Here is a 13,571-nt window from a genome sequence, read left to right on the forward strand (position 1 = left end):
CTGCTGGTACCCCCTTAAACGTGTTCTATGCAATAAATTAATATTAAGTTTAAAAAATTTGAGGGGTTACTCAAGACCACTTGTTGGGTCTCAAAAGAAGTGAAATTTTATAAAACATCCAAAAACAATGATCATTTTATATAAAGATTACTAGTTTAAACTTTATGGCTTAAAAACTATCATTTAAAAAAAAAAATAGTACATATTTTCAGTTTTTTTAAATAAACTTTTTTAATTTGTGTTTCCATAAATTTTTTTTCATTATTTTTATAAAATTTCACTTCTTTTGAGACCCAACATAATATGCTTTTGAAGAACTTTTTTTTTCAAAATATTAGGAACCTGTCTGATGTTTAAAGGTCTAGAGCGACCACTAAAAATTCTTTTTATTCAAAAATTTTTTAAATTTGATATTAATTTATTACATAGAATATATTTAGGGGGTACCAGAAGACATTTTCAAAAAATGTAGTTTTATGAGCCACCCTAGTATATACTACGGTGGCTCATAAAACTACATTATGTATAGACCACGCGACATTAACGATATTATCCTAACTCAAACAATTGAATCGATTACAGCGGCAAAGCAGGCAATGTAAACTAATAACTGCTCCTCTATGCTACTTATATGGTGACTTTAATTTAAGCCACACATGGTATGAGTCTATTGAAATAAATGGTAAAGTTGCAACCGTTGGACATTTTATAGATGAATGCCCCCATGATTTGAGGTTCCAATCTTGTTTAGAGGATAATAACTGAACACAGCTAACAACATTTCCAACCTACCGTCATTCAAATCTCGTTAAACCATCATCAACACTTGACTTAATTATTAGTGATGAACCAGATAGGTTCATAGAAGCCTCAGAAGATAACCTACTTGGGTTTACAAAGTTCATTTCAAAGAAACAGCACCAAAACTCTAACATCCAAGTCTAATCTGGAGTCAAGCCAACTATGATGCAACCTCTACCAAAATAGCTTCAAACAACTGGTACATTTAAAAATGTCATACAGTTAACGATAATTTCATCTTACTTGTTAATATCTACAAAAAATCCATTGTAGAACACATACCATCAACTTTAGTTCCAACTTAAAAAAAAGATGCACCATGGGTTACACCGGAGGTAAAAGCAGCAGTAAAAGAAAAACATAGATTATGGCTCAAATACATCACTGCAGGTCGCCATACTCATGCAAATTTACAAAATGCACATAAAGATGCATGCAAAAATGTTAAAAAAGTAGTAAAAGAAGCTATACTTTCATATGAAGAAGAATTAGTTTATGCATCTAAGTCCAACCCAAAATGCATACACTTACAGGTTTGCAGCAAACAACAAGTACATGAACAAATTCGCAGTCTAGAAACAACAAACAATTTAGCTCTTCTTCATTGGTTTATGCTACATTTACATTACAATACATACATAGAATTGTTTTTGTATTCTTTAATATAAACATTTTTAGGACATGGGTTATTTAATGTACACTTGTATTTACATGGACTTTATACTAATTTTGAAATAAAAAAAATAAGTTATTTATAATGTATGTAAATTTTAAAAATTGTTAACTTTTGTATTTGCACAAAATTTGCTAAAAAGATATTAAAGTCTAACAAAAGATATAAAAGTTTTATAAAAGATATATTAATCTTACAATAACTTTGTGGAAAGAAATAGTTTGGTAATGCTTGTTTGTATCTATCAAACTGCTTTGGTCTTTTACATCTACAAAATTAATAAATTTTAATAATATCTTATTAATTAAAAAAATAACTCAAAAGTATTCATATTTTTATAATTTTAACAATATTTATTCTCCAACTTTAAGATATATTTCTAAAAAAATCCATGAATTAAGTATATAAAAATAATATTTAAAAGTTCTTACTAAATATTTGAATTCCAACCACAGGAGATGTCATCTTATGGTTACCGTGACAAGGAAAAAAAGTATTATCTGTAAATGTTATTATAGAAAGCTGCACAGTTTTCATAGCAAAGCTAATTGAAACAACTGCATTCTATAAAAACCAATCAGTTGAACCAAATGAAAAATTAGCATTTAATTAGTTGAATCACATTAAAAAATTAAAAAGCAGGAGAATAAAAAAAGCAGGAGTAAAAAAAAGTAGAAGAATATTATAAAAATTAAAAAAGCAAAACAAGTTTTTTTTAAAAAATAACCTTTTCCATAGAGTTGTTTTTTTCTATCGCACAAATTATTTTATTTGATTTTCCTTTGATCTCAGGAACGTTTGAGCCTATAACATAGCACTGTACTAATTTTTCTGTATTCACTTGATATGACAGAGCAGCTAATATGGGATGATTTTCAATAGAAAAAGACCATGATTTCTTTGAAGATTCTTCATACAGGAATGTCTCAAGAAGTTGCTGAAATCTAAAAAAATCTATATTTTAATTATTGACTCAAAGCCAAATAGTAAATGCTTTGAAAACCATCATACATTTTGCACCATTTAAAACATGAGTTGATACATTTCAGTAATGCTTTTTTATTTGTTTATTAATATAGGATGTATTTAAAATATCCTCATCATATTGAAAATATGATGGAGATATCTTAAATATTCTTTAAATCCCCCCCCTCTTATTCCTGGCGCCACTTTGTGGTAAGAGGGGGTGCGCTAGTATCTTTCTACAATAGTTCGTAACTGTTATTTTTTAAACATATTCTCTGCTATTATCTTATAACTTTCTTTTTTGGCAGAGTTTAAAATAGCGTAAGTTACAGTTATAATTTACAGCTTAAGTTGCGGTGTGTAATGATCAAGTTATTTAAAGTTGCGGTGTGTAATGATCAAGTTATAATGTAATGATCAAGTAACGTATTTAATACTACTACAACATTACTTTTAGTATTTGTTTTTAATTAATAATAATTACGTAGTAAAGATAATGGAGTAGTACAGCAGGATGATTGCTATAGTAATAATGAAGCACTTGCTCTGTTATTACAATGCAAATTATCCAAGAATAATTATCAAATATTGTGCAATGGAGTTGAGGAAAGAGGATGCAGCAAGATGTATCCCTTATATAGTTCAATACAAGAGGCAAAGGAGCACTGCACCTCTGCCTGGAATACAAGTAGAGGACTACTCAGCTGAGGTAGGACTTCAAGATATATTAAATCATACAACAAAGAGAATAATGGAAATTGTCAACACTAGTCCTCCAAATTCCAAACTTTTACTAATCAGCAAAGTTGGATTTGATGGCAGTATATGTTTACAAACAGAAAACTGAAGATTGTACTCATGAAGGTTTTTCTGTTGAGGAAAGTCTATTCCTAATTTGTTTGGTACCACTTCAACTGTCTGTAGTTGCTACACCTGAAATTCTATGGGTTAATGCGTAGCCTTCATCAACTTTGTACTGCAGACCAATGTGTTTTAGACATGTTAATGAGAACAAAGATGTTCTTGTTTGGGAGCTAAATCATATCATAGGACAGGAGCTTCAGCTCACTCTTGTTGAAAATGTTTTTATTGAACATCAACTAGAAATGACCATGTTGGATGGTAAAGTAGCCCTTAGTGATGTAACTAATTCAACTCTGTGTTGTTCTATTTGTTGGGTAACTCCAAGTGAAAAGAATAATCTAGATACTATTTATGAGAAAAGCAACACACTTAATAAATCTAACTTTTTTTTTTTTTTTTTTTTTTTGTTATTTCACCTCCCCAAGGCCCAAAAGGCCATTACAGATGAGGAGGCTACTTAATTGTGGTCATAACCCTCTCTCAACTCTATAACTTCGAAACACGAACCTTGACGAACAAGGCCGCTGCGCGGAGAAACAAGTTGAGCGCGGTACTACCAGGGACGTGGTGGGGATTGAACTCGGAACCTCTCGCTTATGAAGCGAGCGCTCTACCACTACACCACTACCGCATATTATACCGATATATTCCTATGGAATATCTACGCTTCATGCAAATATCAGATGTATGGAGTGTCTTTTTCACATCTCATACAGAACAGGTTTTGAGAAATGGCAAATAGGGGAAATGAAAATAAATTGAAGATGACGAAGAAAATATTGGTTCAGCGAAGATTAAAGGAGAAAATGGTTTGGTTTTCAAGGTACATTTTTTTAAAAAAGTCTAGCCTTCTCTTACGATTTTTATAATTTAAGCTAAATGATATATGATTTATAGAATATTTATAAATAAAAATATTTTCAGGATTATTCTGTATCTGCTGAAGTATTGGGTATCAACAAGGATCTAACCAAGGGTTTGTGCATCATACTATGTACTGTCTCCTGTATGGAAGAGGTAAACCCAGAGGGGAGATGGACTATCTCTTTGCAATAAATCTGGAGATTTATTGCAAAGAGATAGTCCAACGCTTTGTTCATCTATACCCCTGGTATTATATGCCGCAGGGTTTACACACACTATTAGTACACTCTCACCTGGTAGAAGCACAGGAAAGCAGAAACAAAGATGTTAAAAACTTCAGAGAATTCTTTACACTTAAAGTTTCTAGAAAAAAACAAAACTTGGATTTCATGGGAGGACTTCTGAGTAGGTCAGATCCAGTGATCAGCTTGCTATGAAGCAGAAAGAAAGTGGAACTGCTTCTTTCTAAAGAAGTTAAACTTCTACTTGTAGAAAACTTGTAACTTGTATTAACTTGTTTTGTTTATTTGATTTCACAATTCAAAACATCTTTATTTTTTTATATGGAATGCTAATTAAATGTAATTTGACCATTAAAAACAATATAGTTCCAATGGCGCAAATTGTTTTTTTTTTGTTGTTACAGATTTAACACTTTCAGACATTGCGCAAATTCAAAATTTAAGTATGTTTATGCTAATGCCAAATGATAATAAAAAATTGCGATGATTAGAGTTTGGGAACTAAAATACTGAAAAAAGTTATTCCTTTTACCCCAACAGTGAAGGCAATGAGTTAATGAATGAATGAATTAACTGAATAAATGTATTATACTAAATTTAATTACATTGACAGGTTTTAAAATTCATGGAATAATATTTTAGACTTTGAAAGTTATGACTAAATAAATTTTCAACAATTTTTTCAAATTTTCAAAAAAAATCAAAATTGCCCCACTAAACAGCCCATTATTCAAAGTGATCAAAGTATCAAATCTGCAAAACAAAAAAATCAAAATTGCCCCACTAAACAGCCCGTTGTTCAAAGTGATCAAAACCTAACTTTTGTTATGTTTGGGCCCACTGTGGGTTGATATATATATATATATATATATATATATATATATATATATATATATATATATATATATATATATATATATATATATATATATATATATATATATGTATATATATACATATATATATATATATATATATATATATATATATATATATATATATATATATATATATATATATATGTAAATACATATATACATATTTACATGCATACATACATAGGCGCATTTGCGGTAAGGCAAATTTAGGCTACCTAGGGGTGCCTAATTTTTTACTTTTTTAACTTTAATTTTAACATTATAAATATTTTTTTATTTTATTTTTCATCCCACAATCAGAATTAATTTTAAATTTATTTAAACTTTTTAAAAATATTCCTTTAACTAGTTTAAAATAAATAAATATAGACTTTAAACAACACAAGGTGTGAGGGTCTTTAAGAGAAAAACATTTGCGCGAAAAGTCACATTACATAACTTAACTGTCATTACGTTGCGTTTAGAAAGTACTGGTTTTAACTATTTCTTTTACAGTGTATTTTTGCTTTTTATTAAATCAATAAATTAACAAAAACAGCAGATAAATAGTTGTTCTGTAAATTCATTTTAACTTCAAATTATAGGACAACAACTATTCATATGCATGAGGCCACTTTAGCCAAAAATGCAGCACTGTATAAATATATATATATATACACACACTACCGTTCATAATTATTCGAATTATATGTTAACTTTTTTAAACAATGCTACTTTTTATTTAACTATTTCTTATGTTTATTTTTGCACTATTTAAAAAGATAATTTAAAAAGAGTATTTTGATTAAAATGCTTTAATAAAAATCATAAGAAAAATGCTAAAGTGGGGAAAACTACATAAAAAATGGACCTGTGAAATGTGGATCGAAGTGTTGAAGTTTTAAATCATTGGTTTCAATAAAAGAATGTTTGTCTGAAAAAAAATTGTCAAATCAAATAGTGTGTATTATTAACTGTAAAATAAAATCAAATAAAATAGTGTGTATTATTAACTGTAAAACATGGTGGATGTAGTGTTAAGGTGTGGGGCTGTTTTGGTCAGAATGCCACAGGTAACATTGTAAAAACAGAAGGAATAATAAAAAACATAGTTTACTTGGACACTTAAAAAGTCATGCTACACATTTGGAAAGTTGGGTTAATGGGAAACCATTTTTTTTTTTTGAAGAAAATGATTTAAAGCTTAAATCCAAAACATATTCTTTAGAACATTGTGTAAGTTGTTTGATTGAGTTTGAGAATGATCAAATATTGAATAGAATGATTTAGCATCCCCAATCACAAGATCTCTCTCCTATTGGATTTTTATGAGATGAATTAAAAGTAATGTCAAAAACTAATGCCTAATAATGCATAAGATATAAAAAAAATTAATTAGTGACATAAAATTGATTTTGACAAATTGGATAAGTTGTTAAATAGAATGCCAAGAATATCTACGGCAGTTATTGTAGTTATGAGTGATCAATAGGCAGGTAAATTATAAACTAATCTAATGGGACTTAATATTATTTTTTTGTAGACCTAATATGTATATATATATATATATATATACATATATATATATATATATACATATATATATATATATATATATATATATATATATACATATATATATATATATATATATATATATATATATATATATATATATATATATATATATGTATATATATATATATATATATATATATATATATATATATATATATATATATATATATATATATATATATATATATATGGGGTCTACAAAAAAGACAAGTATTTTGTATGCCCTAAAAGACTAGTATTTTGTATGCTCTCCATGCGCATCTAGCACGGCCTGTACACGTCTTGGCATAGACTGTACCAGCTTTTGGATGGTGTCAACAGGGATTGCTAGCCATGCAGCTTGCAAATGTTGCCACAAATCATCCAGATTGCTGGGTTTGGTTTTCTGTACCTTTCTGATATAAATGACCTACACCTGATCCTGACATGCAACCCCATACCATAAGAGAGCCTCCTCCATGCTTTACTGTGGGAGCTACACACAGAGGACTAAATCGTTCACCAACTCTTCTCCTCGCATAAGCTCTTTTAGCCCCACAAAAAACAGTAAAGGTACTTTCATCACTCCATAATACTTTATTCCATTGTGCGACAATCCAGGTTTTGTGCATCTTCGCGAATGCTCTTCTTTTCGTGATGTTATCAGGTCGCAATAAAGGCTTCTTTGCAGCGATTCTCCCATTCAAACCAGCTTGCTGCAGGCGTTTTCTAACTATCCTTGCTGCCAGATGAACCTTATGGTTTTTTCACCATGTAGCTTGCAAGATCTGAAGCCGTGGTGAAATGATTGGACAAACTCGCCCGAACCAAAAGCCGATCTTGCTTTGCAGTAGTTTTACGAGGTCGTCCAACACGCTCTAAGTCTGCACTTGTACTGGTGTCTTTCTCTTTTCTGGCTGTTCTGGTAACAGTTGACAGTCCAATTTTCATTTGCTCACCAATATCTCTGTAAGAAATGCCTTGTTTAATCATAACAATGATCTTCAGTCGTTGCTCAGTTGATAGCTTCTGATACATGGCATACACAATGTTCTGCAAAATTATAATACAAAAATAATAAAATGTTTGTTTAATGAAAGAAAACATGATTTCAATCTTTATTTAACAACAACAAATGTTTAGAAACACAATAAAACTTAAAAAGTTCCAAAAAATGTTAATTATAGCTAATTAAGATTAGTTAATCCTAATTAGCACTGCTAGTTATAATCATAATTAAATCTAATTAATTTATTCTCAATATTAGCTCTATGTTTCGGTACAATATGTAGTCGAGTGATAATACATTAATTTTAAGTAAATATCTACTAAAACAATGCTAGAAAAATCTTAAACTTACCAAACTGATACCAACAATTTCTGATTAAATCAACGCAGAACAGTAATTAACAAAAATTACAGTAAATTTTGTTAATTACAGTAATAACAAAAATAATGATATTTGGTTGCTAATAACGCGCCACATTGGTAACTAGATATTTAGTAAGGTTTCCGAATAAAAATCGCTAGAAAAATTAGTTATTATTGCCTAAGTACACTATTAGAGAGATCAAAATATGCGTGTGGTCATGTCTTTGTGCCACCACTGTATTATACCACCAAGTAAATATTACTACAGGTGACCAGCAAATAGAAACAACATGCTTTACTGAAATGATGAAGAAATCACAGAGAGAAAAGTTAACACTTTAAAAATTTACTAGATAAACTTTTAATTTTAACTGAAAACTTTAAAGTTCTAAAGCAATACAACATAAAAAAATTAACATTTCTTTTGCGAAAAGATAAAAATATTGAATTTACAACTTTGAAGTCTTTATCAAGTAACTTTTGTATGATTATTTAACAAATATTATTCATACAAAATACAAAAGGTCTCAATGTAATCAGACTTATTTTACCAAAATAATTAACTAGCATTATTTCCTTTTAATTTTTTTGCTTTTATTATCATTAATATTATTTTTTTTTTTTTGACAATTCAATTAAAATTTGTTTATCATTATTTAAGTTTGTTTTGTGTGTTTATTTTTGTATTAAGTTTGTAGTAAACAAAACCTTTTACACTTGTTAATTGTAGATTTGATATTACACCTGTTAACTGCAGATTTGCAATTCCACCTTTTAATAGTTGGTTTGAGTTTACACCTGTTAACTGTAGATATGAGATTACACCTGTTAACTGTAGATATAAGATTTTAATTGTTAACTGTAACAGTTAACAGATGTATATCAAATCTACAGTTAACATGTGTAATCTTAAATCTACACTTAACAGATGTAATCTCAAATCTACAGTTACCAGGTGTATATCAAATGTACAGTAGATTTGAGATACACCTGTTAACTGTAGATTTGAGATACACCTGTTAACTGTAGATTTGAGATACACCTGTTAAGTGTAGATTTGAGAGTACTATTAACTCTAGTTATTATTGTTATATAATTAAAATGAGAAATTTTAAAAGTTAAAAACCAATTTGTTTGAAATGTTTACAAATTATCCCTTTTTTAGCAACTGCTTAGATTATAGCATTTTAATGTCCTATTTTATAATTTTTTTATTATTTAATTTAATTAGGTTTTGTAAAAGTTTATGATATGTACAATACGCATGGATTTGCAATTAAGCCATTCCACATTTTTATTTGAGATGAATCTGGTCTTCAATGTGATCAAGGCAAGTTTATGGTAGTGTGTCAAAAAGGTTTAAAAGGACCTAAGAAACTTTGCATTAGCAGCCAAAACTATTCAGTTACATTACTCGTCTGATGTGATGCTTTTGGGACAATCTTTCCTGTTCCTGTTTTATTCCAAGGTGCAAGGTAATAATACATATGATGAATTCAGGAATTTATTTAAAGAAGGATTTAAAAAAGATGAGCACAGAATCTGTAAAACTTTTTACAAACTACTTCGATTATTTGAATTTTTAGATTGATGTTCAAATGGCTTCTAACTGGCAAAGAGCCATACAATGCTACCTATGGTGTCAGGCAATCTAGTTAGATGAATGGACCTGCCTTTGCTGGATGGTTTGAAAAGACATTTGTTCCACATTGCCGCAGGTTCGAAGGTTCTAAAGTTGCTCAAACAGCTTATTGACCAAATATTCTTCAGTAACAATGAGGGTTCCAGCTTTAAAGCAACAGGTACTTTTCTGTTGTGTCAGGAAAAAATAACAAATGAAAAATTAGCTTTATTGCATGACCAAAGCATTTGTATCAGAATTTAAGCTAATTTTTCGAAATATTATTTTGATAAAAATTTGTATCAGAGTCAAAACTAAATATGACTTCTGAAGGAGCTTTGATGGAACTTAAAAACAAGCAAATAATGGCACAAAAAAAGAAGGACGAATTACAAGCTAGAAAGGTTTTGGATAAAAAAACAAAACAGAAAGCTAATACAATTAAGGCTTAAAAATGTTTGGCAAAGGCATTTGTTTAACAAACCTACTATTAAACAATGGAAGTGACAATTAGTGGAGGGTATCAAAATTCAGACTATATCAGAATCCAAAGCGACTTCCATATATCTGGACTCTTAGTCTCATGGTTCTTTGAATTTTAAAAAATGTCAAGCTTATGACATTTTTTTTGGAGATAAAATTACAGCTCAACAACAATTAAGAATACCTTGCCAATCCTGTGACGATTGGGGTTGGGGGATCTTGCTGTTCTACTTTGTTTGATGATATGAGGAAAGAATTACCAATAACATACAAAGCTTATTTAAAGAAAAGCAGTATTTTTTTATTGATTAAATAAACGTTTTTAACTTAATTGAAAAATATAATTTATTAACCAGTGGTGTAGCAAAAATGATAAAGAATAAAGTAATAAAATAGTTGACTAATAATAACAATAAAAAAAACAGATGTAACCTTAAATCTACAGTTAGCAAGTGTAATCTCGATAAAAATTAGTTTTCATTATTTGTAATTTTAGGTTTGTGATGCTTTATTAGAATTTATACAGTGACCAAACTTATGAGATGGTAATGATAGTTAAAGTAGATGTTCTCATTTGAAATTAAATAACAAATACTATTTTTTATTTTTTTATTTTTACATTATCAATTATCAAAGTAATTTTAAGTATGTTTTAGCAAAAAAATTGAAAATTTTTATTGATGCATGATAAATGAATGTTCAAAGCATAAGTTTAACAAATTTAGGCAATTTAGCAGTATTTAATTTTTAAAAAAAAATTTTTTTTTTTTTAAAGATAACTAATAAAAAATATTTTTCAAGATGTTTTAGAAAAAAACATTTAAAAAATTACTTTTGCAATACAAATTATCTTCATTTAAAACCCAGAGTTGAACTTTCTTTTTAACTTAAATTTATTTTCATTCTTGTTATAACTGAGAAAACACAAACTACTGCTGCAATGGTGCTGTGTGAAAAGTAGTGTTGTTACGACTTTTAAATAATTCGACTGTCAACTAAATTGACTAATATATTTTCGAAAGTCAACTAAAATTGACTAACACATTTTTGAAATCAACCAAGTCCTAAAAATTGATTTAGTCAAAAATGAGAACAATTTATTTTTTGAAATTTAGATTAAAAAAAAAATATTAAATAACTTGTATTCGCTTTCTATTTTTTAACATCAAATCATTTAAATATTAATGGAGCAAAACAATATCAGAATGGGCTGCTTCAACAACATCATAATTTATTCCCAGACCTCAATGATTTAAGGACCATACAGTGATTTAGAAACACTTAAAATTTGGCCAAAATACATGTTATTAGTTAACTATTTTCTACAGTTTCTTATGATTCTACGGTTTAAAAAAATAAGTGCTGAAATCAAAGTTTTAAATATTAATATATGTTTGAAAGTGGCCAAAAAATTAAACGAAAATGAAACTGGCAGACGTGGGTAGCCAAATTTTTAGACACCTTATTGTTGTGGTTATACTATATTAAAAAAAAATTAGCCTGGATATATTTAGATAAAATTAGTTACATGCTTTGAAAATGAAAAAACGAAAACGAAGTTGCAATTTGTACATGATTTTTTTTATTCTACAGAATATCACTTAAGCTAATTATTTGAATTATAATTTCAATAAAATATAAAGTACATCCCCCTAAAGTAAAACTTATTACAGCAAAGTTAATTATTATTCACAATAAATTAGTTATATGTTATTATTACACAGCAAAATTGCAGCTCACTCTTTTACAAAAATATTTATTGTTAAGTGACACTTAAACACTTATGAATCGACACTTAAAAACGCGTACACAAATTTTTAAGTGTCGATTCATAAGCGTTTAAGTGTCACTTAACAATAAATATTTTTGTAAAAAAGTGAGCTGCAATTTTGCTGTGTAATAATAACGTATAACTAATTTAATACTTGAAATTTTTCTCTAGGGAGTATTCAGTAATATCATGGGATTATCTACTAATTGATTCCTTGCATTGACTTTTGTCCAGCTAGATTTTATGAGTGGATTCACTGTGCATCGAGTAAACAAAATAAAAAAAAGTCATGAAATACTGAATGTTTAATCAAGTTTAATGCTGGGGCATTCCACATCAAGTGGAACCGCTTTTAAGTTAAATCCAACATCACCGAGTCGGATTTTGATGAAAATTGGCTCACATATTGGGCATATGGACAGAAGAAAAACATGTAAATTTTTTTGACCCTGGTCAATGGCAAAGGTCAAAGGTCATAATTTTTTTTTACACATTACTTTTTCTATTGTGGATGTCCCATAATAAAATCTTTTTGGGATTCCCATAATTTGCTTTGGGATTAATATTAAAGTATAAGTAGGTACTAAAAATTTACTATTTAAATACCTTATAATTATACAGTACTTTAAGGCAATTTATTGAACATAGGCCTTAGGTTATATAATAGCTACCATATACCAAATATACAACAATTTGGTGATACTTGGCCTATTTATATATATTGTTGAGAAGTAACAAAAATGCCTTATTTAGCAGTTTAACTACATGGCAGAACAATATTGAATGCAATATAAAATTTACACCATTACCAATGCAATACATATAAATAATAATAAATTAAAAATAAATAAAATACTGCTAATAATAAATTAAAAAAGCTATAATAGTTAACGATGATGCAAGTTAAGTGCTTTGGTTGCTCCTTCAGATTCCTTAGAAGTAATGAAGTATGACCGACCAGTTGTAGTTTTGGGTTTGACTGCTAGCAAAAGATCATTCAAATCAACGGTAAAAATATCTGGAGGATCTCTGAAGGTGAAAAATTGACCTGGACCATGAGGGTAAAGGAAGTTCATACTTCTCTTATTTCTGGATTGCTCTTCAACACACAACCTTTCCACCAATGTCCATCATACTCTACAGCCATGTAACCAGTAATTGAACTGAAGTTGAGCTGGCTTACATTCAGTGACATAATTTTTTCAATTGTAGAATTAGAACTATAATCTTGTACTTGAAGTTCATTTGTGGATTATGGTTTAAAGCAATGAAGTTTTTGGGTACCAGAAATCATTTTAGCATTTGAAAACCTTTCTTCAATATTGTGGATTCGATTTGCCAATCATTTGCAGTGAGGTATTCAAAGGAAATTCCATGGACATTTTCTTTAGCAATCTTATATAATTGATAAGTGGTCATTATTTGGTCATAGTATGGACGTTGTAAGCTTGCTTTTGCCGCTTAACGTTTAACAGTTCCTCCAACTCCATCAAAAGGGTAC

At 28.8% G+C, this 13,571-nt stretch overlaps 1 protein-coding gene across 1 annotated transcript in view; it reads right to left on the reverse strand.

Annotated features, from left to right (window-relative positions):
* Positions 1-13,571, reverse strand: part of LOC101237979 (adhesion G protein-coupled receptor A3) — a 53,825-nt gene that overhangs the window by 10,466 nt on the left and 29,788 nt on the right. The window contains exons 12-14 of the mRNA XM_065792360.1: positions 2,202-2,418; positions 1,906-2,038; positions 1,672-1,742 (exon numbers count right to left, since the gene is read on the reverse strand). Of these exons, the coding sequence (XP_065648432.1) occupies positions 1,672-1,742; positions 1,906-2,038; positions 2,202-2,418 (421 nt within the window). The remainder of the gene's footprint in view (positions 1-1,671; positions 1,743-1,905; positions 2,039-2,201; positions 2,419-13,571) is intronic.

Source organism: Hydra vulgaris, chromosome 03 (assembly GCF_038396675.1).
Source record: "Hydra vulgaris chromosome 03, alternate assembly HydraT2T_AEP".
NCBI classification, from domain to species: domain Eukaryota; kingdom Metazoa; phylum Cnidaria; class Hydrozoa; order Anthoathecata; family Hydridae; genus Hydra; species Hydra vulgaris.